This window comes from Electrona antarctica (assembly GCF_951216825.1).
Source record: "Electrona antarctica genome assembly, chromosome: 10".
Lineage (NCBI taxonomy): Eukaryota > Metazoa > Chordata > Actinopteri > Myctophiformes > Myctophidae > Electrona > Electrona antarctica.
The window spans coordinates 32054766-32081438 of NC_136791.1; the positions used below are offsets into that span (position 1 = coordinate 32054766).

The 26673-nt window shown below is 42.4% G+C and overlaps 1 protein-coding gene and 2 long non-coding RNA genes across 3 annotated transcripts; 1 reads left to right on the forward strand and 2 right to left on the reverse strand.

Moving 5' to 3' along the window:
* Positions 1-82: 82 nt before the first annotated feature.
* LOC306931444 (tRNA-splicing endonuclease subunit Sen54-like) lies at positions 83-1198 on the forward strand (the record flags this gene model as incomplete). The annotated part of the gene is made up of 1 exon (XM_079512846.1): positions 83-1198. The coding sequence occupies one exon, from the start codon at positions 83-85 to the stop codon at positions 1196-1198; it is 1116 nt and encodes a 371-aa protein (XP_079368972.1).
* Positions 1199-6477: 5279 nt separating this feature from the next.
* Positions 6478-7827, reverse strand: LOC306931116. Its single transcript, XR_013790971.1, has 3 exons — positions 7723-7827; positions 6662-7113; positions 6478-6580 (listed from the first exon to the last, which is right to left on the reverse strand). It is a non-coding gene; the product is annotated as an uncharacterized lncRNA (long non-coding RNA).
* A 1621-nt stretch (positions 7828-9448) lies between these two features.
* Positions 9449-11408, reverse strand: LOC306931133. Its single transcript, XR_013790977.1, has 3 exons — positions 11237-11408; positions 10166-10617; positions 9449-10084 (listed from the first exon to the last, which is right to left on the reverse strand). It is a non-coding gene; the product is annotated as an uncharacterized lncRNA (long non-coding RNA).
* Positions 11409-26673: the final 15265 nt, after the last annotated feature.

Consider the following 26673-nt stretch of genomic DNA (forward strand, 5'->3'; position numbering starts at 1 on the left):
TGGGTGTAGCTGCAGTGGGAGCTCTATATGGTTATGTATGAATATGGCTACAATTCATATATCATTCATCTATGATGTATCTATGTTGAACCAACACAAAGAAGCTGCTGTACATGCATCTGAAGTGGAGTTTTCCAGTGAAATACTGAGCCCCTCAGAGCTGTTTGCAGCCAGGTCGAGGAGCCATAAGCTCCCAGTGAGAGGGCAGAAGGACTTCTTTCCTGTCGACTCAGAGCAGCAGAGGCAGACTTTAAAGCAGCGCTTAGATGAACATTGGAGCCTCATAGCGGAGGAACGAGTGGAGAGACTAGCTAATTTTGTGAAAGCCATATGGATTCCAAGTGAGAGAATAGTGGAACTGCAGTTTCCTGCTGGGAGGTTTTGGCAGACGATGGGATTTTCTGCCAATGGAAAACAATATTTGCTTCCAGAGGAGGCTCTGTACCTAATGGAATGTGGAAACCTGCAGGTGTTTTACCATGACCTACCTCTATCCATCCAGGAAGGATATGAAAGCTTTCTGTCCTCCAAGACACTCACACTGCAGCAGTATCAGGTGTTTGGGCATTTGAAGAGACTTGGCTACGTTGTGAATCGATTTGACACTGGTACGGTGTCATCATCATATGAGGACCAGCTGAACCTGCCACCTTCTAACGACCAAACAAGGAGGAATCAGAAGAGGTCAGTGGTGGAGGAGGACAAGGACAGGAGAGACATTGACGAGGACAGAGAAGTGCAGCGCTGCAGGAACTGGACTGAGTACCACCAGCTGAAGGAGAGGAGGCAGAGTCGACATGGCAACAGACCTCCCCACCTATGGGAAGGGTCCATTGTTCCCTTACACGACCCGAGCCACTACACCCCAACTGCGGCGCTACTTGAAAAAATCAGTGTAGTCAAGTCGTCAAACTTGCTGGACGGACCATCTAGTTTGACAGGTGACCAGGAGTGGAGGATTTCTTTCAGTGTCTACCAAGCCGACACGGTGGCCCACTTCAAGAAGATCAACCCAGGGAAACCCTGTTCCCGCCTGTGTGTATGCAGCTTCCAAGGCCCAGTGCCTAACCTGCAGACGATCAAACTGCTGGCCTTCCAGAGCAGAGATGTTCCTGTCACTTTTGCCGTGGTGGACCATGCTGACATCTCCTTCTACACCTTCAAAGACTTTCATCTGCCCACCGACGTGTTCCACTGAGAAGACAAAACAATCCTTCCCTGACGTACCCACAGCTATGTGTACCTGTACATACATACATTCATATGTAGTGGGTTGAACTTTCCTAGTCATATGACGCCCCAATCACCATATTCAAGCAATGCATGCCCCATCCAGATATGTCTGTGTCCCTTTTATGACTGAAAAAGGAGAGAGGCCGCACAGCTCGTAGTCACGATGCCATCAAAATCTTTATTTTTCCAACGTTTCGGCAACAAGTTGCCTTCTTCAGGGAATGACATACAAGGAGTTACCAGATATTTATTAAGGATTGGGACAAGGGATCAGGGAGTGTCCTCAATCAGGCCAACACCCAAAGTGGGTGATTGGTTGCTGGCAACAAAAACTTTATTTGTACATCATATATAGAACAATATGCAAAAACGACATCAAAATAGAAAATAGTCAATAGAAAAATATGTAAATATATAGAACTGCTAAACAGTGAGAAGCCTACATTAAAAACATATAGAGTATAGAATACAAAAATAGTCTTATAGACAGTATGCAACCACGATCCTGTTCTCTGGTTGCATGACCAATAAAAGGAGGGGTAAGTGCACCAGCAAAATATTAAAACAACACACGTGGCAATGAGACTAAAGTGTGAATAGTTCCTGTGGACAAGATCTCACACAGAAAAAGACACTCATGGACATTATTTGTTGAAAAAGGTAAAAATATCCAAAAACAGGTTTCTCAAAATATTTAGGGCATGGGTTTAAAGTACCCTTTCAAATAGGAAACGTATATAAAGGAGTAGAATAATGAAATAAAAACATAGAAAAGCCATCAACAGATCAGGGGGAGGGGAGAGGGAAATAAGTCCAGGCCATTTAGGCTGCTGGACGTGGAGCTCTCCCCACCATCACAAAAAGGGTCTTAGATCAAATTCCATGTTGAGGCCATTGGGGGTTAAAGTATTCAAGTAGTGAATCCAAAATGCTTCTCTTTTTAGTAGAGCATTGTCAAAGTCTCCTCCTCTTCTGGGGACAGGCAACTTCTCTATGCCTAGATACCGGAGAGATGATAGTGACCAGCTTCAAGAAAATGTGCTGCAACAGGGTATAACATGTTTTTGCATCTAATGGAACTGCGGTGTTCCGCTATACGTGTCTTGAGAGCACGAATGGTCTTACCTATATAATATTTACCACAGGGGCAATAAATCAAGTAAATTACACCTTTGGCGTTACAGGAAATTATGCCCTTAATAGGAATTGTTTTACCTGAATGGGGGTGTTTAAAAGAAGTGGCTTTGAAAGTGCTGTTGCATTGGGCACAAGCACCACACTTATAATTCCCGTCTGGTATCGGGCTAAGGATGCGTTGAGTTAGTGTCTGGAGGGGGAAGGTCAGAATGAACCAACGAATCTCTGAGATTTCTACCCCTAGAGAAGACCACTCTAGGTGGGTCAGGAAATATATTGTGAAGCTGTGGGTCAGATTTCAAAATGTGCCAGTGCTTATTGAGAATGGGTTTAAAACATTCAGCAGCTTTAGAGTATTTTGTGATAAACAAAGGGACTGTTTTTTTATCATCATTTTTAGGGACCTCTTTAAGAAGGTCAGCTCGGGGTCTCTGCTCAATTTTATCAACAGCAACGGAGAGTTGCTTTTCTGTGTAGCCTCGTTCTCTGAATTTATTAACCATTGTGCTGGAGTGTTTGGTAAAATCATTTGGGTCTTTGCAGATGTGTTTAAGCCTGCAAAGCTGACTGTACGGTAGGCTGTTTTTCAAAGGGAGTGGATGGCAACTGTCTCTGAGAAGGCTGTTCCGGTCAGTGGGTTTAGTAAATAAATCTGTGTGTAAGACGTCATTTTTACGGATTATCCAGGTGTCCAAAAAACTAACTCTATGCAAATCATTGTTCACAGTAAACTTTAGGTGCTCTGATGCGGAGTTGAGAAAGTTACAAAATGCATGTAGAAGGTCAACAGAGCCTTTGAAAAGGCAGAATATATCATCAACATACCTCTTGTACATCAGTAGGTTTGGAAAGAAAGGGTTGGTTGACCACATTGTTGAGGATTTTGTTTTTTCCAAGTAACCCACATAAAGACTAGCAAAGTTGCAAGACATGTTTGAGCCCATAGCCACACCTTTCCTCTGTAGGAAAAATTCATCCTGAAACATAAAATAGTTATGGGTCAGCACCAACTCAGCAAGGGCAGTAATGCTGTGATTTGATGGTATGGAATTAGCACTGCGTGACTCTAGAAAATGCTCAAGGGCATGAATGCCTCCATCATGTGGCACATTTGTGTATAACGCTTCCACATCAAAAGTGACTAATATGCAATCTGAGGGTAGTGGGGCAAGGGACTCCAACATTACAATTAATTGACCAGTGTCCTTTACAAAAGAAGGGAGCTCTTCGGCTATAGGCCTAATAAAATAATCTACAAAAGTAGACATGTTGGTGTTGGAGGTAAGGGAGCCAATGCCTGATACTATGGGGCGCCCGGGAGGGTGTGTAGGGTTCTTGGGAATGGTGTAAAAAACCGGAATGCTGGGATTTTGCACAAAAAGAAAATCAAACTCTTTTTCGGTTATTTCTCCTGAAAGAGAGAACCGTGACAAAACCTCAGAAATAATTGTATTGAATTGAAGGGTAGGATCACCTGGTAGACGACTATAGAAGTTGGTGTCCTGTAACTGTCTTTTACACTCAGAAATATAGTCAGCCTTGTTGAGGATAACCAGAGCACCGCCTTTATCAGCTGAGCGATTAATGACTGAAGAATCAGATTGGAGATCAGAAAAAGCCTCAGATTCTGTTTTATCAAGATTAGTGGGTGCTTTAAAGTTATGCTTATTGTGCATTGCTTGTTCAATGTCACTTTCCACTAGTCTGCAAAAGGTTTCTATAGAAGCATTCTGATTTGGAGGGGGGACAAAAAGACCTCTAAAAGGTGTTTTTTTTTAATGCCCATATATGGGCATTAGACCATTGGTAGGAACAGGCGGCCCATGATATCTGGCCCACCAAATTATTTTGTCAATTATTGACATTATCTGAATGATTGTCCCACATTGGTATGCACTGATGAAATCAGGTAGGATGAATGCATAGTTCTATCAACTCTCTATCGGCTTTTGGATGAAAAACGTCCCCATGTTTAAAAAAACACAAAACTGCTAACAGTTTGCTGTTAATCATTGCTATAGAGTGTTCAGTAACAGTTCAGTAACAGTAGCCTATCTCCCCAACTCTTTGGGAAACAGAAAATACACCTTCAGGAAGGGGATACCAGAGAGAACTCATTCACTCAGTGATGACACAAAAAGATGAGCAGACAAAATTGGAACTGGGAAAATTGAAGGTGAGAGATGTGTACTCTTTTCTGATTGGCTGACAATTGGCACCCAGCTTGAAAATGTATTTTCTGTTTACTAAAGGTCTAAAGAGACAGGGATACTCCTGTTACTGAACTAACACTACTGTATAGCAATGATTACTATCAGATTATACAGCTTTAACCTTTTAACAAAAAACCCTCATAAAATAAATATCACTTAACCTACATTTTAAACAAATATGCTTATAGTGTGTGTGTACGTACGTGTGTATATATATATATATAAAAGCTAATAACTAGTACCTGCTTCAGCTAATACTTCCCACGCAATGGTCATGACCATTCTCTGCTGCCAGATACAAGGCCGTCTTCTCCTTTGTGTCACAGCGATTTAAATAACACAGTGGTGCCAGGATTTCAACAAGTCCACAGAATCCCTGAAGAGAGAGACAATTTGGATAATATCCAAGTGAATAGATTTATCTGAATTGTAGCAATAGATTCCATTGGGTACAGATGATGGGGTCATTTGTGTGGCTACACTATACACTATTCTGCTATAGGACAGTTGTTCTCAACCAGTGGTCTGATGAACCACCAGTGATCCTTGAGGAGATTCCAGATCAGTTGGTCTCCAGGTAAATGGAGAGTTGGTAACCAAATGGAACTTATACTGTATCTAACTCTTGAGTGTGAAATGAAACCAAATGGACGCTTATGGGTCCATTTGGTTTCATTTTATGTTCTCAAGGGTTAAATTAGTCTATTTTTAAACATCTGTATTACTTAATTTAGTAATATGCAATTAGAGAATGTAGAAGAATTGTTATTCTGCCTGTCATCTCTCCTATAGTACCACTTCAATACAGATGGAATTGTGGGCAAATGTTTTGGGTCTGAGAGGCTAAATCTCATCAAATGGTCACCGTGGCTCAAATGCCAAATAAATAATGGACGTTGATATGAAAAACCACTGTGCTAGGACAAAAGCTATATTTGTAAAGCTGTTCCTCAACTTACTGGGTTTAATATCAAGTTGGCTTGTGTAGGTCACACAGGATATAGGGCCATGCTGTACTAGTCTGTACACTTGTATTTATTTACCTTTTCTGCAGCGTAATGAAGAGAAGACCGGGACTTGGCATCTGTTGCTTTGACATCTGCCCCTTTCTCAATAAGCAGCTTGACCATGTCCAGGTTGTCAACTATGATGTGCTGCTACACCCAATGTAAATGGGGATTGGGCTTCACAGCCAGCTAAACTCTCTCTTGCCATGTTTAAAGTCCTCCAAAGAACAGGCGGATGTTGCACAGGAGTAGTTTATTATACAAGAAAGTGTAAAACTGAAACACAAAATACAGAAACAGAAGGCACAATTAATACAGGGAATACAAAGAAAATATTGCCAATGTCACACAATTGTGAACTAACAACAAAGTATCTCCTGTACGCATACAACGAGGTAAGGAATACATGGGAGAAATGGAAGTAGTTATTTGTAGTAGATGAACATCCCACATGGCCTCAAAGCCGAAACTACCACCACTACACTGCAATGCCATACATCAAACATAACATGCAAGAGTAGAAAATATCTCACAATATATACCAATATGCATTGTCACAATGTTATATAATTGCCCACTTACATATTTTGCCACTCAAAAGGTTTGAAACAGACTGATGGCTTTGGATCATTCTACAGACTCAGCAATGATCTTTCTTGGAGTTTACACAGTGAAAAAGGAAGTCTAGGACACTTCCTGTAACATTAGAGGCCAAGCAACAGAAGTAGAAAAAAAAGAAAACAGCGCCCCCTGGAGACAGGGAGGAACTAACTAAGGAAAAATGGAACAACTATGCCCCCAAGTGGCAGAAAGTAAAATAAGGAACATGTTCCATCACACTCCCCACCTGGCATATTATTATATTATTATATTTATTTACATTTTCTGCAGCGTAATGAAGAGAAGACCGGGACTTGGCATCTGTTGCTTTGACATCTGCCCCTTTCTCAATAAGCAGCTTGACCATGTCCAGGTTGTCAACTATGACGCCTATGAGCACACATTGACATAATGAGAGCAATCCTAAAAATAACAATCACACTTTTTTATATCTGCGGACCTGAATCTTACCCATGTGGAGCGGAGACAATCCTGTTTTGTCTTTGAGGTTAATGTTGCCGCCTGCCTTCAGGAGGAGTTTGACAACCTCATGATGGCGGTTACCCACAGCCAGCAAGAGTGCAGTGCAACCATCTTCAGTGGTCCAGTTCACATATTCACTAATGGTGCTGTTGGAGGCTATTGCTGGGAAATTCAAATCATTTGGGACATACTTGGTTTGAGCCACTGTCTGGCCTGGTCACCCACAAGAGGCAAATGCAGGCATTCTGGAAAGTCCTCATTGTCGTGCGAGTGAACATCCTGCACATGATTTGCCACCGACTTCCATTTGGCTACAATCACTCGCCCAGATGATGATGAGGAGCCACACCAATACATATGGTTGACCACCCCTTTCTTCCAGGGGCCAAGTTCTTTGCAACCCCTCGTTTTTGCAAGAGCATCGATTTTCTTGCCAACTCCTACACATAAAATACAGAACAGGGTGACAATAAGGCCAAATTCCAATACCCCAAATGTCAGCCACTCGTTCACTCACTCGAGCATGGCGGCGTTATGGTGAAATTGGTGACCTGCAGAAGTTTGTGACCATCTTGTGGACTTTAAAAAGGAGGTCGTGGCCTAAACACCGCTAGGTTGAACTCTGATAATAAACAAACTGCAACGATTTACATACGGACACTGACATTATGGGATTGTCTACACGATTGTCACATATTTCAGCTGTGGCAAGTTCAGGTCATGATCTACTTGCCCAAAAGGTCTTGGCAGTTCAATTTAGCACTTTTCTTTCTTGATTAAAAAAAGTTGTATGCCAAATACCGACATACTAGCTAAGAATATGACTATGGGTACGCTTATTTTAACATGTATAGCAACAGTTAAAAAAAAACACAGTGCTCTCATTTTACATTGTACAGACCAGAAGACTTGTGTTGCGTTTACAGACAGTTGCATCCCCTCTAAAAAAAGCACAACCTGAAAGCAAAGCAAACTGTACTTGCCCGGGAAGTTTTATTTACCTGCCAGGGGCATGAGAAATTTGATAAATATAAGCTAATTATGGATACCTTTTCCCATGTGCCATGGATCGAAGCGGTGGTCTATCTCGGGCTTCGATTTGAGGAACTTCTGAACTCCTGAATGCCTGTCAGTAACGATTATTTTAATAGTGCTCATCCCATTCTTTTTCAGGTGGTCAAGACTCCTTATAAGACCCTCCTTCTCCATCCGTGCGCTATTTCCAACCTCATTGCTCTGAAATTACAAATCAAATACAAAATGACAAATTACTTTCCAACTGTAATGACAGATGAAAAATGTTATGCATGTACATGTTTAAAATAGAATAGGTCGCACAGCTCGTAGTCACGATGCTAAAAATACTTTTCATTGGGTTACCAACGTTTCGACAAACAAGTTGCCTTCTTCAGGGTATTGTACATTGTAACAGTAAACCTTTACCTGAATCAGTTGAATGTCAATCATCTTGTTGGCACGAAGATCCATTACGCTGTAGGTCCCATATTTGGCACAGTATCCTGGGGGAGGGAGGGGACGGTTGATCTTTAAAAAATATACATAAAAACAAACAAAACGTTGGTCACTATAATACAATTTACAATTTAGGCATTTAGCAAAAAAAAACCCTCATAAAATAAATATCACTTAACCTACATTTTAAACAAATATGCTTATAATGTGTGTGTGTGTGTGTGTACGTACGTGTATATATATATATATATATATATATATATATATATATATATAAAAGCTAATAACTAGTACCTGCTTCAGCTAATACTTCCCACGCAATGGTCATGACCATTCTCTGCTGCCAGATACAAGGCCGTCTTCTCCTTTGTGTCACAGCGATTTAAATAACACAGTGGTGCCAGGATTTCAACAAGTCCACAGAATCCCTGAAGAGAGACAATTTGGATAATATCCAAGTGAATAGATTTATCTGAATTGTAGCAATAGATTCCATTGAGTACAGATGATGGGGTCATTTGTGTGGCTACACTATACACTATTCTGCTATAGGACAGTTGTTCTCAACCAGTGGTCTGATGAACCACCAGTGATCCTTGAGGAGATTCCAGATCAGTTGGTCTCCAGGTAAATGATGGAGAGTTGGTAACCAAATGGAACTTATACTGTATCTAACTCTTGAGAGTGTGAAATGAAACCAAATGGACCCTTATGGGTCCATTTGGTTTCATTTTATGTTCTCAAGGGTTAAATTAGCCTATTTTTAAACATCTGTATTACTTAATTTAGTAATATGCAATTAGAGAATGTAGAAGAATTGTTATTCTGCCTGTCATCTCTCCTATAGTACCACTTCAATACAGATGGAATTGTGGGCAAATGTTTTGGGTCTGAGAGGCTAAATCTCATCAAAAGGTCACCGTGGCTCAAATGCCAAATAAATAATGGACGTTGATATGAAAAACCACTGTGCTAGGACAAAAGCTATATTTGTAAAGCTGTTCCTCAACTTACTGGGTTTAATATCAAGTTGGCTTGTGTAGGTCACACAGGATATAGGGCCATGCTGTACTAGTCTGTACACTTGTATTTATTTACCTTTTCTGCAGCGTAATGAAGAGAAGACCGGGACTTGGCATCGGTTGCTTTGACATCTGCCCCTTTCTCAATAAGCAGCTTGACCATGTCCAGGTTGTCAACTATGACGCTTATGAGCACACATTGACATAATGAGAGCAATCCTAAAAATAACAATCACACTTTTTTATATCTGCGGACCTGAATCTTACCCATGTGGAGCGGAGACAATCCTGTTTTGTCTTTGAGGTTAATGTTGCAGCCTGCCTTCAGGAGGAGTTTGACAACCTCATGATGGCGGTTACCCACAGCCAGCAAGAGTGCAGTGCAACCATCTTCAGTGGTCCAGTTCACATATTCACTAATGGTGCTGTTGGAGGCTATTGCTGGGAAATTCAAATAATTTGGGACATACTTGGTTTGAGCCACTGTCTGGCCTGGTCACCCACAAGAGGCAAATGCAGGCATTCTGGAAAGTCCTCATTGTCGTGCGAGTGAACATCCTGCACATGATTTGCCACTGACTTCCATTTGGCTACAATCACTCGCCCAGATGATGATGAGGAGCCACACCAATACATATGGTTGACCACCCCTTTCTTCCAGGGGACAAGTTCTTGCTGTGCTAGGACAAAAGCTATATTTGTAAAGCTGTTCCTCAACTTACTGGGTTTAATATCAAGTTGGCTTGTGTAGGTCACACAGGATATAGGGCCATGCTGTACTAGTCTGTACACTTGTATTTATTTACCTTTTCTGCAGCGTAATGAAGAGAAGACCGGGACTTGGCATCTGTTGCTTTGACATCTGCCCCTTTCTCAATAAGCAGCTTGACCATGTCCAGGTTGTCAACTATGACGCCTATGAGCACACATTGACATAATGAGAGCAATCCTAAAAATAACAATCACACTTTTTTATATCTGCGGACCTGAATCTTACCCATGTGGAGCGGAGACAATCCTGTTTTGTCTTTGAGGTTAATGTTGCCGCCTGCCTTCAGGAGGAGTTTGACAACCTCATGATGGCGGTTACCCACAGCCAGCAAGAGTGCAGTGCAACCATCTTCAGTGGTCCAGTTCACATATTCACTAATGGTGCTGTTGGAGGCTATTGCTGGGAAATTCAAATCATTTGGGACATACTTGGTTTGAGCCACTGTCTGGCCTGGTCACCCACAAGAGGCAAATGCAGGCATTCTGGAAAGTCCTCATTGTCGTGCGAGTGAACATCCTGCACATGATTTGCCACTGACTTCCATTTGGCTACAATCTCTCGCCCAGATGATGATGAGGAGCCACACCAATACATATGGTTGACCACCCCTTTCTTCCAGGGGCCAAGTTCTTTGCAACCCCTCGTTTTTGCAAGAGCATCGATTTTCTTGCCAACTCCTACACATAAAATACAGAACAGGGTGACAATAAGGCCAAATTCCAATACCCCAAATGTCAGCCACTCGTTCACTCACACTCGCTCACTCCAGCATGGCGGTGTTATGGTGAAATTGGTGACTTGCAGAAGTTTGTGACCATCTTGTGGACTTTAAAAAGGAGGTCGTGGCCTAAACACCGCTAGGTTGAACTCTGATAATAAACAAACTGCAACGATTTACATACAGACACTGACATTATGGGATTGTCTACACGATTGTCACATATTTCAGCTGTGGCAAGTTCAGGTCATGATCTACTTGCCTAAAAGGTCTTGCCAGTTCAATTTAGCACTTTTCTTTCTTGATTAAAGAAATTTGTATGCCAAATACCGACATACTAGCTAAGAATATGACTATGGGTACGCTTATTTTAACATGTATAGCAACAGTTAAAAAAAACAGTGCTCTCATTTTACATTGTACAGACCAGAAGACTTGTGTTGTGTTTACAGACAGTTGCATCCCCTCTTAAAAAAAAAGCACAACCTGAAAGCAAAGCAAACTGTACTTGCCCGGGAAGTTTTATTTACCTGCCAGGGGCATGAGAAATTTGATAAATATAAGCTAATTATGGATACCTTTTCCCATGTGCCATGGATCGAAGCGGTGGTCTATCTCGGGCTTCGATTTGAGGAACTTCTGAACTCCTGAATGCCTGTCAGTAACGATTCTTTTAATAGTGCTCATCCCATTCTTTTTCAGGTGGTCAAGACTCCTTATAAGACCCTCCTTCTCCATCCGTGCGCTATTTCCAACCTCATTGCTCTGAAATTACAAATCAAATACAAAATGACAAATTACTTTCCAACTGTAATGACAGATGAAAAATGTTATGCATGTACATGTTTAAAATAGAATAGGTCGCACAGCTCGTAGTCACGATGCTAAAAATACTTTTCATTGGGTTACCAACGTTTCGACAAACAAGTTGCCTTCTTCAGGGTATTGTACATTGTAACAGTAAACCTTTACCTGAATCAGTTGAATGTCAATCATCTTGTTGGCACGAAGATCCATTACGCTGTAGGTCCCATATTTGGCACAGTATCCTGGGGGAGGGAGGGGACGGTTGATCTTTAAAAAATATACATAAAAACAAACAAAACGTTGGTCATGTGATGATCGGGGATCATATTATGTTATTGTTGTGAGATATTATGAATAGCCTTCGTATGGGCCTATTTATATAGTTATATTTACTAGAGTTCTCACATTATTATTGGCTACTACACAGTACCAGGTGGGGGGAGTGGTTGCCTGGGTGTGTTTTCCCTAATCCTCCGCAGGTGGACTGATTGATGATCTACACCTAGAGAAGCTGGCCCGTCTGTCAGGGAGTGATCGGCCCTGACTGGCTGTCGGTCTAGAGTGGGCGTGCTCCTGATCATGGCTCTCCCTACTCACCTACTATATCAGTCAGTCTGCTCCTGGAAGGCGGGGGGGAGACAGGCCGGAATCCTCTCTCTCCCAGCCGCCACACTGACTGTGGACTTTTGCCATACTATTTTGATATAGTTTGTCCCTTCGGAAAGGACTCGTTCCTTTCTAGCTGTAGTGTTCATTTGTGTCTGTTTGTTAGGTTTTCTTTTGAGTTTGATTCTGCATTCTGTAAAACATTCGTATATTCATTCTTTAATTCATCTTTATGTAAATAAATACTCGCATTCTGAAGCTGGTTTCCTGTCGATCCATTAAATGTTACACTTAATTACCCCTAGACACATTGGGTCGTAACAAATTGGGGGCTCGTCCGAACAAAAACAGTGTTAAGTCAGTTCAATTGGTTTTTGTTGTTTTTTTTTGTTGGTAACTGGTGGTGCAGAGAGGAGAGTTCAGTAAGTAAATCGCGTTGCTTGCATCACTTGAGTAAGAGCTTGGTGGCGGTATAGTATGGACTCTGATTTTCAGAGTGCTGCTGCTGTGGATGTCTTGACTTTTGAACAACTTGAACAGTGTACATACTGGGAGTTGTGGGCAGTTGCTAAACAGTACAACGTTCCCTTGCCTGAAGGTACCAGGAAAAAAGACGCAATTTTCTCGGCTGTGTCACAGCAGCTGTTATCACGCGGCATTATCACTATGGCATCAGGAGCAGATAAAGTCGGTGTGACCGACGCCTTAGTTGGGGCGGACAAAGGGGAGCCTGGTCTGTCCTCAGCGGCGGGCCTCGGGGGTTCTGGGGAGGCACGGCCCCAGAGCTCGCACCTCGACTCGCAAGTAGAGGGGGGGAGTCCTCAGGACATAAGGGGGGCCATACGCCTTCGCGAAATGGATCTTGAAATCAAATTGACTGAGCTGCGTACCGAGCAATGCAAATTGGCCCAGCAGGAACGGGAGCTCGAGATAATTCGCTTAGGCCGGGCCTACCCTGACCTGTCGTCGTCGTCAGCGGCGGCGGCTGCCCCCCCACAACTTGGTGACATGGCACCAAGAGGTTCGTCTGGTCACGGTTCCAGAGGAGAGTCGACATTCGACGTAAGCAAGCAGATCGCTCTGGTGCCTAGTTTCAAAGAAGGTGAGATTGATTCATTTTTCTGTGCTTTTGAGCGGATGGCTAAAACGGTTAAGTGGCCAAAAGAAATGTGGGCCCTGTTGGTTCAAAGCAAATTGGTTGGAAAAGCCCAAGACATCTGCGCCAACCTCTCTGTGCAGGAGAGCTTGGAGTATGATATCGTTAAAGCAGCTATACTTAGCGGATTTGAGCTCATACCTGAAGCATACAGGCAACATTTTAGATCCGCTGATAAAGCTCTTACTCAATCATATGTCGAATGTGCACGTGAGAAAGTGACACTCTTCAAAAAATGGTGCAAAGCAAGCAATGTGACTACTTTCGAGCAGTTGGGTGAAATGATTTTACTTGAGGAATTCAAGTGTTGCCTACCAGAGAGCATTGTGATTTATCTAAACGAACGTAAAGTCAACTCTATTGCAGAAGCGTCCGTTTGTGCAGATGAGTTTGAGTTGACACACCGTTCAGTTGTCTCTCCGGGCCGTGATTTTGGCCCTGGTGCGGGGAGAGCAGCTAAGGCTAAGCAGTGTGACAAGCAAGTGTCGGCAAAAAGTGTTTCACATTATTCTGGTAATGACAAGGGATCTGGGGGGGCACGGGAATGTTATTATTGCCACGAAAAAGGGCATTTGATTGCTTCTTGCCCTACGCTCGTACGTAAAAATAATCAGAGCTCTGGGGAGCCTGCTTAAAGCTCATTTTGATTCGGCGGTGTAGCTGCTCTTGTTTTTGACACGGCTCGTTTGCTAGCGACGTGCCTTGTACGGCTGCATGGGAGGCTACACTGATGTGCATTTGCTTATTTTTTCGTTAGTAATGTTTTGTAAGGTCTCGTGAAATTGTATCCATATTTTTTTTGTTTCGATAGGCCTATTCCCCTTTTTCTGGTTAGCTCCTGTCAACTGTGCCGTTGGAGGGGCGACGCACTTGACAGGGGAGAGATTGCATTTGTTTGTTGTTGTTTTTTTTTTTTCTCCCTTTTTCAGTGGTTGTGTTCAACCAACTCGTTAAAACATCCTTTCTTTTGCGCTCCGGAAGGATTGGGCTATAAAGTAGTGTTTCAGAGGTTCTGTAGTTTATTCATTGTGTGGAATGCTGGCCTGTTAGTATTTTGAAACAGTAGTTCTAACGTGAGACAGGTTATTTATTTGATAACCTTACGGACCGATCTGAACAGGTTTCGTTCGTTGTAAAATTAATTCTAAAATGAGAAGGGTTATGTGTTAGCCTGACGTACTAAGGTGGGTTGGTTTTATATGTGGTGAAATTAATTCTAAAATGAGAAGGGTTATGTGTTAGCCTGACGTACTAAGGTGGGTTGGTTTTATATGTGGTGAAATTAATTCTAAAATGAGAAGGGTTATGTGTTAGCCTGACGTACTAAGGTGGGTTGGTTTTATATGTGGTGAAATTAATTCTAAAATGAGAAGGGTTATGTGTTAGCCTGACGTACTAAGGTGGGTTGGTTTTATATGTCGACTTTGTCCTTAAGTTGGCCAAGCATTTACGTGTCCACACATGAATAAATGAGGTAAAATGGGTTCTACATTGTCTCTATGTAATTGATTTTAAGGTGCTCAGGTTTTTTTTTCAATGTGATTTTTGTGGCATTTTTCAAGCGCTATATAAGCTATTTTTATTGGTCATTGCGTATTCTTCTTATCTGTAATGTTGTAGATTCCTCTACAGGTTTCTTTTAAATTATATTTGCAGCTGGGGTTGCGTGCCCATAACTATAGGTATTGGCGGAAAGAAAACAAAAATGTGTTTTTTGTGGTTTGAAATTAATCATAGGTCATACATGAGAAGGGAGTTCTGGCTAGTCCTTATATTTCTGACGTACTAAGCGGGCCGCTGATGTTTTTTCTACTTTTGCCACTGTTGCTTTTCACTTGCCTTAGGGCTGTGTGTGTTTTGTTTTTTTTGTGGAAATTCTGAGCATATTAAATGAGATGGTGTTAGGAAAGTTCTGTATGTCCCATAACCTTCCTCTGGTTTGGGGGGTGTGATGATCGGGGATCATATTATGTTATTGTTGTGAGATATTATGAATAGCCTTCGTATGGGCCTATTTATATAGTTATATTTACTAGAGTTCTCACATTATTATTGGCTACTACACAGTACCAGGTGGGGGGAGTGGTTGCCTGGGTGTGTTTTCCCTAATCCTCCGCAGGTGGACTGATTGATGATCTACACCTAGAGAAGCTGGCCCGTCTGTCAGGGAGTGATCGGCCCTGACTGGCTGTCGGTCTAGAGTGGGCGTGCTCCTGATCATGGCTCTCCCTACTCACCTACTATATCAGTCAGTCTGCTCCTGGAAGGCGGGGGGGAGACAGGCCGGAATCCTCTCTCTCCCAGCCGCCACACTGACTGTGGACTTTTGCCATACTATTTTGATATAGTTTGTCCCTTCGGAAAGGACTCGTTCCTTTCTAGCTGTAGTGTTCATTTGTGTCTGTTTGTTAGGTTTTCTTTTGAGTTTGATTCTGCATTCTGTAAAACATTCGTATATTCATTCTTTAATTCATCTTTATGTAAATAAATACTCTATATATATATAAGCTAATAACTAGTACCTGCTTCAGCTAATACTTCCCACGCAATGGTCATGACCATTCTCTGCTACCAGATACAAGGCCGTCTTCTCCTTTGTGTCACAGCGATTTAAATAACACAGTGGTGCCAGGATTTCAACAAGTCCACAGAATCCCTGAAGAGAGAGACAATTTGGATAATATCCAAGTGAATAGATTTATCTGAATTGTAGCAATAGATTCCATTGAGTACAGATGATGGGGTCATTTGTGTGGCTACACCATACACTATTCTGCTATAGGACAGTTGTTCTCAACCAGTGGTCTGATGAACCACCAGTGATCCTTGAGGAGATTCCAGATCAGTTGGTCTCCAGGTAAATGATGGAGAGTTGGTAACCAAATGGAACTTATACTGTATCTAACTCTTGAGAGTGTGAAATGAAACCAAATGGACCCTTATGGGTCCATTTGGTTTCATTTTATGTTCTCAAGGGTTAAATTAGCCTATTTTTAAACATCTGTATTACTTAATTTAGTAATATGCAATTAGAGAATGTAGAAGAATTGTTATTTTGCCTGTCATCTCTCCTATAGTACCACTTCAATACAGATGGAATTGTGGGCAAATGTTTTGGGTCTGAGAGGCTAAATCTCATCAAATGGTCGCCGTGGCTCAAATGCCAAATAAATAATGGACGTTGATATGAAAAACCACTGTGCTAGGACAAAAGCTATATTTGTAAAGCTGTTCCTCAACTTACTGGGTTTAATATCAAGTTGGCTTGTGTAGGTCACACAGGATATAGGGCCATGCTGTACTAGTCTGTACACTTGTATTTATTTACCATTTCTGCAGCGTAATGAAGAGAAGACCGGGACTTGGCATCGGTTGCTTTGACATCTGCCCCTTTCTCAATAAGCAGCTTGACCATGTCCAGGTTGTCAACTATGACGCCTATGAGCACACATTGACATAATGAGAGCAATCCTAAAAATAACAATCACACTTTTTTATATCTGCGGACCTGAATCTTACCCATGTGGAGCGGAGACAATCCTGTTTTGTCTTTGAGGTTAATGTTGCCGCCTGCCTTCAGGAGGAGTTTGACAACCTCATGATGGCGGTTACCCACAGCCAGCAAGAGTGCAGTGCAACCATCTTCAGTGGTCCAGTTCACATATTCACTAATGGTGATGTTGGAGGCTATTGCTGGGAAATTCAAATCATTTGGGACATACTTGGTTTGAGCCACTGTCTGGCCTGGTCACCCACAAGAGGCAAATGCAGGCATTCTGGAAAGTCCTCATTGTCGTGCTAGTGAACATCCTGCACATGATTTGCCACTGACTTCCATTTGGCTACAATCACTCGCCCAGATGATGATGAGGAGCCACACCAATACATATGGTTGACCACCCCTTTCTTCCAGGGGCCAAGTTCTTTGCAACCCCTCGTTTTTGCAAGAGCATCGATTTTCTTGCCAACTCCTACACTCAGCCACTCGTTCACTCACACTCGCTCACTCCAGCATGGCGGTGTTATGGTGAAATTGGTGACCTGCAGAAGTTTGTGACCATCTTGTGGACTTTAAAAAGGAGGTCGTGGCCTAAACACCGCCAGGTTGAACTCTGATAATAAACAAACTGCAACGATTTACATACGGACACTGACATTATGGGATTGTCTACACGATTGTCACATATTTCAGCTGTGGCAAGTTCAGGTCATGATCTACTTGCCCAAAAGGTCTTGCCAGTTCAATTTAGCACTTTTCTTTCTTGATTAAAAAAATGTGTATGCCAAATACCGACATACAGGCGTTTTGTACGGTGCATGATAATCATGATGATAATGCCTCAAATATGAACCTGGCCTTGGAGATGTGTGAGCTGTCGCCAACAGACCTCGGATGTCCAGGGCACACTCTACAGTTGGCAATAAAAGCTGATTAGTCCTACCTGAAATCGCCAAGTCCGTGGATCTGGCCAAACGCGTCGTGAGTTATTTTCGCCACTCATCGACGGCAACTTGCGCTCTGAAGGCAAAACAGCATGACCTCAAAATAAGAAAGAAAAAAACTCAAATGACTGTGCGGTTAGGTGGAACTCCACTTTCATGATGCTTGAACGCTTACACGAGCAAATGATCCCCGTCCAGGCTGTCCTGGCAGATGAGTCCGTGACAAAGCCAAGCCAAGGCCCTCACGGTGCGAGCGTCACATTGGGAGCTGATAGAGCAACTCATTCCTGTGTTATCTCCCCTTGCAAAGGCTACCAAACGGATGTGTGGCGAGTTGCATGTTGGCCTGTCCTTCATCTATCCCGCAATTTTCAACACCGTCAACAAAACCCTTTGTCAAGAAAGAGGACCTGGGTGCGATCCGCCTCTTCAAAACCACTGTGAAAAAACAACTGGTAACTCGCTTCAAACTCGAGTCCGATGGCCTGGCAGAGTCAATTCCCATCATTGCCTGTCAGTTAGATCCCCGCTTCCACCATCTGCAGTTCCTCCCAGACAGCAAGAGAGATGGCGCCCGCGACCACCTGCATCAGCTGCTGCGAGACGAGGAGGCCGCCGCCGAGCTGCCGCATGCTGCCGCATGCTGCCGCAGGTAATGTTATAATAGGCCTTAAAGTGCAGTCTAATAAGTCTATTAATAATTCTGTCCAGTGGAATTACTTATTTTGTCACAATAGCCCATGCGTCTTATTATAACAGTCGGCTCTACTATGTATAATTAAAAACAACAGTTTTCAATTAGAATTAATTACCAATAGGCGGACTGTTAAAATGGTTAAATTGTTACTGCGTGCGTAAAAGCTATCAAGGTTATTGTTAACAAAATCCAATAACAAAATATTCTGTTTTGGATCTTAGAGGCTAAATTTCATCAAATGATGGCTCAAATGCAGAATAAATAATGGACCTTGATGTGAAAAAGGTGCTAGAGCGTTGATGTGCATTAATCACTCAACTGATAAATTGTTCTAGATTTACAACGGTAGACAAGAAGATGCTGAACTACCTGCTGGCTTTTGTGAATTGGACTACTCTGTCGCCAGAATTAACTGACATACTACAGCAGCGACTGAAAAGCAAGACCTGGATACCAGATGGGCCTGTTGGTTTGTACAACACATTCACTTATGTGCTATATTCCATTTAGCATTGTTGCTCCATATTTCAAATGGACTCGGAGAAGGACAATGGCTGCAAAAAAGAAGTTTACATGTAAGTAGAATGCTCTCTGATGATGAATAAGAACAAGCAGAAATTTACTTTAGTTCTGTGCTGAAATGATTCCCAATTGCACTTTGCTCAGATCTGATTCAATTACTTTACTGTTATGTGTACGAACAACAGGGACCGATGCGCAAACCACACAGTTCATCCAACTGCGTGTGCAGTACGAATCCCATTTCACGGGATATAGAAATGCCTCCATGGAAGGATATGAGTAAGTAGATATTATACTCGGATCCAATTGCAGTCTTGCACACGATCTTTGTGTATAAAATGATGGTTCACGTTTTATTATTTCACAGCAGGAGAGACATACAGGTACACGGCAACAATAAATCACAACGTGGTTCCCTCTAAACTCTCTCTTTCCGGCTGAGTCATGACCCCACACAAGGCATTGCACTGTGAACTATCACTGCCACCTATTGGCAGGTGGTGGAAACCATGAATGTAAACACCTATGTGACTAGTATAGCACAGCCAGGTATACTGTGAACACAAGACTTAATATTACTTTCTTTTACAGACATGACATTAACTTTTCAGGTAGAATTAAACAGGTATGATGACATTATACACGGGTATAGCCAAGCACAATCCTTGTAGGTACTACATAAACTAAATGTTATAATTTATAAATGGTTTCATTACTATGATTGCTACCCCAACATTGTGTTGTGTGTGTGTGTGTGTGTGTGTGTGCACACACACACACACACACACACACACACACACACACACACACACACACACACACACACACACACACACACACAGTGAAACTAATACAATTGGTTCTCTCATCAGCTTGATCCTAAGAGAGATGTATTTGGAGGGTGTTGTGACAACTGTACAAGCGTCAAAAAAGTGGGAAAACCTATTTTTTTTTTGAAAAAGGTGCTAGAGCGTTGATGTGCATTAATCACTCAACTGATAAATTGTTCTAGATTTACAACGGTAGACAAGAAGATGCTGAACTACCTGCTGGCTTTTGTGAATTGGACTACTCTGTCGCCAGAATTAACTGACATACTACAGCAGCGACTGAAAAGCAAGACCTGGATACCAGATGGGCCTGTTGGTTTGTACAACACATTCACTTATGTGCTATATTCCATTTAGCATTGTTGCTCCATATTTCAAATGTGTGTTTTTTTCCAAAATAAATGCCCTGTTTCATCATACAATAGTTAGTGATGCACAAAAGTTGTGAAAATGGCAGATCTACAAGCTTGCGACGCATTACATAATGTTGTGAGCTCAGCACATTTGGTCAAGTGGATATGGCCTAATTTAGCCCAAGGAGTGTTTTTTGTGCAAAACTAATGCTTGGAATGGATTCAGAATCATGAAAACACCCTAGTTTCATATGTCACATGCTACTTAAAGAATTATGAAATTTAGACTTTTTTGCTTAATATAGGATGTTAAGGGTATGGTCACATATTATGGCTAATAACTCAATTTCCCACGGGAGTTGAATTTCAAACTTTTGGTACATGTTATTAGACACCTTTTAGAAACACATTGGTGAAGAAATTTCTTGGTAACGATTTAGTTCCCAGATTGGTCAAATACCTGATAAAATGCCCTTAATATATTGATGGCATCAATTCATTTATTTAAAAAAGGGTGTGTATTATAAAATACATTTTGAGTGATGCAGCTACTCCAATGACTAACAATGTCTGTCCCTCAGTTTGTATCTAGGCCCAATCCCAATCCACTCCCTTGCTGACTCAATGAGCCCTCACTGACTTAGCTGCGCGTTCATGTGAAGTCTGCAAGGGCTTGAGGGATGTCAGTGAGGGCTCCGCCCCGCCCCTTTATGTGCCCTTTGCCAAAGTCAGCATTGATGTTGACTTTGGTCAAAGGAATTGCCCACAATGCAAAGCGTTGTGAGAATTCTCCGTAATTATCCAATAACAGCGCCTACAGCGGACACCGTTGGGATATAAATACAGAGTTGAATTTTAGTTTGAAGAAGAACGGGTAGCGTTAGCCGACATTGATTATAAAGGACTCGGAGAAGGACAATGGCTGCAAAAAAGAAGTTTACATGTAAGTAGAACGCTCTCTGATGATGAATAAGAACAAGCAGAAATTTACTTTAGTTCTGTGCTGAAATGATTCCCAATTGCACTTTGCTCAGATCTGAGCCATTGGTGATATAGCCTTTTCTGGGTCATCCCCGGGTCACAAGTGACGTTATTCGTATAAAATACTCGAACTGCGCATGCGCAAAGGGACGTATTCAGTGCTTAAAGCACTGCCTCTGGCATTCAGCAAGGATGAAGTAGAACTTTTTTTACATTTCACTGACGGCGCTGTATCCGCTCTCTTTCACAGACGTCCATTGCACATTTTGATGGCCGCAGGAGCGATCGTGACCAGGGACTCCTGGGACACGTGTCTAACAGAACCCAGCCTCCTGTCACCACTGATCCAGTATAGATAGGATACCAGAAGAAAACAGCAACACAAGACTAAGGGGCTCTTTGGATCCAGTGAGCTCCAGGCGTTGCAGAATGTTGCTGCCAAAAACTCAGGAAATGCAGCCCAATGGCTCCCCAACCTCTTGACAGCTGGAGTGGACCCCTCTCTGTTCCTGCTGCCTAACCTGTAAGAGACACATAGGAGTATTAGGAGTGTGCTTTAAAAAAGAAAAGTACTGCACATTTAAACACACACACTATATGCTAGAGCAGTGGTTCTCAACCAGTAGTCCGGGGACCACCAGTAGTCCTTCCAGGTTGTCCCCAACTAAATGATGCAGAGTTGTTAACCAAATGATGCAGAGTTGTAGGTCACACAGGATATAGGGCCATGCTGTACTAGTCTGTACACTTGTATTTATTTACCTTTTCTGCAGCGTAATGAAGAGAAGACCGGGACTTGGCATCTGTTGCTTTGACATCTGCCCCTTTCTCAATAAGCAGCTTGACCATGTCCAGGTTGTCAACTATGACGCCTATGAGCACACATTGACATAATGAGAGCAATCCTAAAAATAACAATCACACTTTTTTATATCTGCGGACCTGAATCTTACCCATGTGGAGCGGAGACAATCCTGTTTTGTCTTTGAGGTTAATGTTGCCGCCTGCCTTCAGGAGGAGTTTGACAACCTCATGATGGCGGTTACCCACAGCCAGCAAGAGTGCAGTGCAACCATCTTCAGTGGTCCAGTTCACATATTCACTAATGGTGATGTTGGAGGCTATTGCTGGGAAATTCAAATCATTTGGGACATACTTGGTTTGAGCCACTGTCTGGCCTGGTCACCCACAAGAGGCAAATGCAGGCATTCTGGAAAGTCCTCATTGTCGTGCTAGTGAACATCCTGCACATGATTTGCCACTGACTTCCATTTGGCTACAATCACTCGCCCAGATGATGATGATGAGGAGCCACACCAATACATATGGTTGACCACCCCTTTCTTCCAGGGGCCAAGTTCTTTGCAACCCCTCGTTTTGGCAAGAGCATCGATTTTCTTGCCAACTCCTACACTCAGCCACTCGTTCACTCACACTCGCTCACTCCAGCATGGCGGTGTTATGGTGAAATTGGTGACCTGCAGAAGTTTGTGACCATCTTGTGGACTTTAAAAAGGAGGTCGTGGCCTAAACACCGCCAGGTTGAACTCTGATAATAAACAAACTGCAACGATTTACATACGGACACTGACATTATGGGATTGTCTACACGATTGTCACATATTTCAGCTCTGGCAAGTTCAGGTCATGATCTACTTGCCCAAAAGGTCTTGCCAGTTCAATTTAGCACTTTTCTTTCTTGATTAAAAAAATGTGTATGCCAAATACCGACATACAGGCGTTTTGTACGGTGCATGATAATCATGATGATAATGCCTCAAATATGAACCTGGCCTTGGAGATGTGTGAGCTGTCGCCAACAGACCTCGGATGTCCAGGGCACACTCTACAGTTGGCAATAAAAGCTGATTAGTCCTACCTGAAATCGCCAAGTCCGTGGATCTGGCCAAACGCGTCGTGAGTCATTTTCGCCACTCATCGACGGCAACTTGCGCTCTGAAGGCAAAACAGCATGACCTCAAAATGAAAAAAAAAAAAAAAAAAACTCAAATGACTGTGCGGTTAGGTGGAACTCCACTTTCATGATGCTTGAACGCTTACACGAGCAAATGATCCCCGTCCAGGCTGTCCTGGCAGATGAGTCCGTGACAAAGCCAAGCCAAGGCCCTCACGGTGCGAGCATCACATTGGGAGCTGATAGAGCAACTCATTCCTGTGTTATCTCCCCTTGCAAAGGCTACCAAACGGATGTGTGGCGAGTTGCATGTTGGCCTGTCCTTCATCTATCCCGCAATTTTCAACACCGTCAACAAAACCCTTTGTCAAGAAAGAGGACCTGGGTGCGATCCGCCTCTTCAAAACCACTGTGAAAAAACAACTGGTAACTCGCTTCAAACTCGAGTCCGATGGCCTGGCAGAGTCAATTCCCATCATTGCCTGTCAGTTAGATCCCCGCTTCCACCATCTGCAGTTCCTCCCAGACAGCAAGAGAGATGACGCCCGCGACCACCTGCATCAGCTGCTGCGAGACGAGGAGGCCGCCGCCGAGCTGCCGCAGGTAATGTTATAATAGGCCTTAAAGTGCAGTCTAATAAGTCTATTAATAATTCTGTCCAGTGGAATTACTTATTTTGTCACAATAGCCCATGCGTCTTATTATAACAGTCGGCTCTACTATGTATAATTAAAAACAGTTGTTTTCAATTAGAATTAATTACCAATAGGCGGACTGTTAAAATGGTTAAATTGTTACTGCGTGCGTAAAAGCTATCAAGGTTATTGTTAACAAGATCCAATAACAAAATATTCTGTTTTGGATCTTAGAGGCTAAATTTCATCAAATGATGGCTCAAATGCAGAATAAATAATGGACCTTGATGTGAAAAAGGTGCTAGAGCGTTGATGTGCATTAATCACTCAACTGATAAATTGTTCTAGATTTACAACGGTAGACAAGAAGATGCTGAACTACCTGCTGGCTTTTGTGAATTGGACTACTCTGTCGCCAGAATTAACTGACATACTACAGCAGCGACTGAAAAGCAAGACCTGGATACCAGATGGGCCTGTTGGTTTGTACAACACATTCACTTATGTGCTATATTCCATTTAGCATTGTTGCTCCATATTTCAAATGGACTCGGAGAAGGACAATGGCTGCAAAAAAGAAGTTTACATGTAAGTAGAACGCTCTCTGATGATGAATAAGAACAAGCAGAAATTTACTTTAGTTCTGTGCTGAAATGATTCCCAATTGCACTTAGCCTCGGTCCCAGGCTCACTTAACTGCGAAAAAGAAGAGCCTGGTCACAACCTAAGGCAGAGAAGCTATCGAAATGTGGCACTTCCGCCGTGTAATCCCCCCCGGAAGTTAACGTTTTTTGACCAATCGCAGCGTTGTGTTCCCGAAAATGTATTCCCGCTGAAATGATCATTGGGTGGGGACTAGTAAACAGAGCCGCACCGCGTGACGTAGTTATCTTACACGCAACACTTCCGCCACTTCCGCTGATAGTCTTTTCAGGGTAGGTCTTGCCCAGGGTGAATTGCACTTTGCTCAGATCTGATTCAATTACTTTACTGTTATGTGTACGAACAACAGGGACCGATGCGCAAACCACACAGTTCATCCAACTGCGTGTGCAGTACGAATCCCATTTCACGGGATATAGAAATGCCTCCATGGAAGGATATGAGTAAGTAGATATTACACTCGGATCCAATTGCAGTCTTGCACACGATCTTTGTGTATAAAATGATGGTTCACGTTTTATTATTTCACAGCAGGAGAGACATACAGGTACACGGCAACAATAAATCACAACGTGGTTCCCTCTAAACTCTCTCTTTCCGGCTGAGTCATGACCCCACACAAGGCATTGCACTGTGAACTAGCACTGCCACCTATTGGCAGGTGGTGGAAACCATGAATGTAAACACCTATGTGACTAGTATAGCACAGCCAGGTATACTGTGAACACAAGACTTAATATTACTTTCTTTTACAGACATGACATTAACTTTTCAGGTAGAATTAAACGGGTATGATGACATTATACACAGGTATAGCCAAGCACAATCCTTGTAGGTACTACATAAACTAAATGTTATAATTTATAAATGGTTTCATTACTATGATTGCTACCCCAACATTGTGTTGTGTGTGTGTGTGTGTGTGTGTGTGTGTACACACACACACACACACACACACACACACACACACACACACACACACACACACACACACACACACACACACACACACACAGTGAAACTAATAAAATTGGTTCTCTCATCAGCTTGATCCTAAGAGAGATGTATTTGGAGGGTGTTGTGACAACTGTACAAGCGTCAAAAAAGTGGGAAAACCTTAATTTTTTTTGAAAAAGGTGCTAGAGCGTTGATGTGCATTAATCACTCAACTGATAAATTGTTCTAGATTTACAACGGTAGACAAGAAGATGCTGAACTACCTGCTGGCTTTTGTGAATTGGACTACTCTGTCGCCAGAATTAACTGACATACTACAGCAGCGACTGAAAAGCAAGACCTGGATACCAGATGGGCCTGTTGGTTTGTACAACACATTCACTTATGTGCTATATTCCATTTAGCATTGTTGCTCCATATTTCAAATGTGTGTTTTTTTCCAAAATAAATGCCCTGTTTCATCATACAATAGTTAGTGATGCACAAAAGTTGTGAAAATGGCAGATCTACAAGCTTGCGACGCATTACATAATGTTGTGAGCTCAGCACATTTGGTCAAGTGGATATGGCCTAATTTAGCCCAAGGAGTGTTTTTTGTGCAAAACTAATGCTTGGAATGGATTCAGAATCATGAAAACACCCTAGTTTCATATGTCACATGCTACTTAAAGAATTATGAAATTTAGACTTTTTTGCTTAATATAGGATGTTAAGGGTATGGTCACATATTATGGCTAATAACTCAATTTCCCACGGGAGTTGAATTTCAAACTTTTGGTACATGTTATTAGACACCTTTTAGAAACACATTGGTGAAGAAATTTCTTGGTAACGATTTAGTTCCCAGATTGGTCAAATACCTGATAAAATGCCCTTACTATATTGATGGCATCAATTCATTTATTTAAAAAAGGGTGTGTATTATAAAATACATTTTGAGTGATGCAGCTACTCCAATGACTAACAATGTCTGTCCCTCAGTTTGTATCTAGGCCCAATCCCAATCCACTCCCTTGCTGACTCAATGAGCCCTCACTGACTTAGCTGCGCGTTCATGTGAAGTCTGCAAGGGCTTGAGGGATGTCAGTGAGGGCTCCGCCCCGCCCCTTTATGTGCCCTTTGCCAAAGTCAGCATTGATGTTGACTTTGGTCAAAGGAATTGCCCACAATGCAAAGCGTTGTGAGAATTCTCCGTAATTATCCAATAACAGCGCCTACAGCGGACACCGTTGGGATATAAATACAGAGTTGAATTTTAGTTTGAAGAAGAACGGGTAGCGTTAGCCGACATTGATTATAAAGGACTCGGAGAAGGACAATGGCTGCAAAAAAGAAGTTTACATGTAAGTAGAACGCTCTCTGATGATGAATAAGAACAAGCAGAAATTTACTTTAGTTCTGTGCTGAAATGATTCCCAATTGCACTTTGCTCAGATCTGAGCCATTGGTG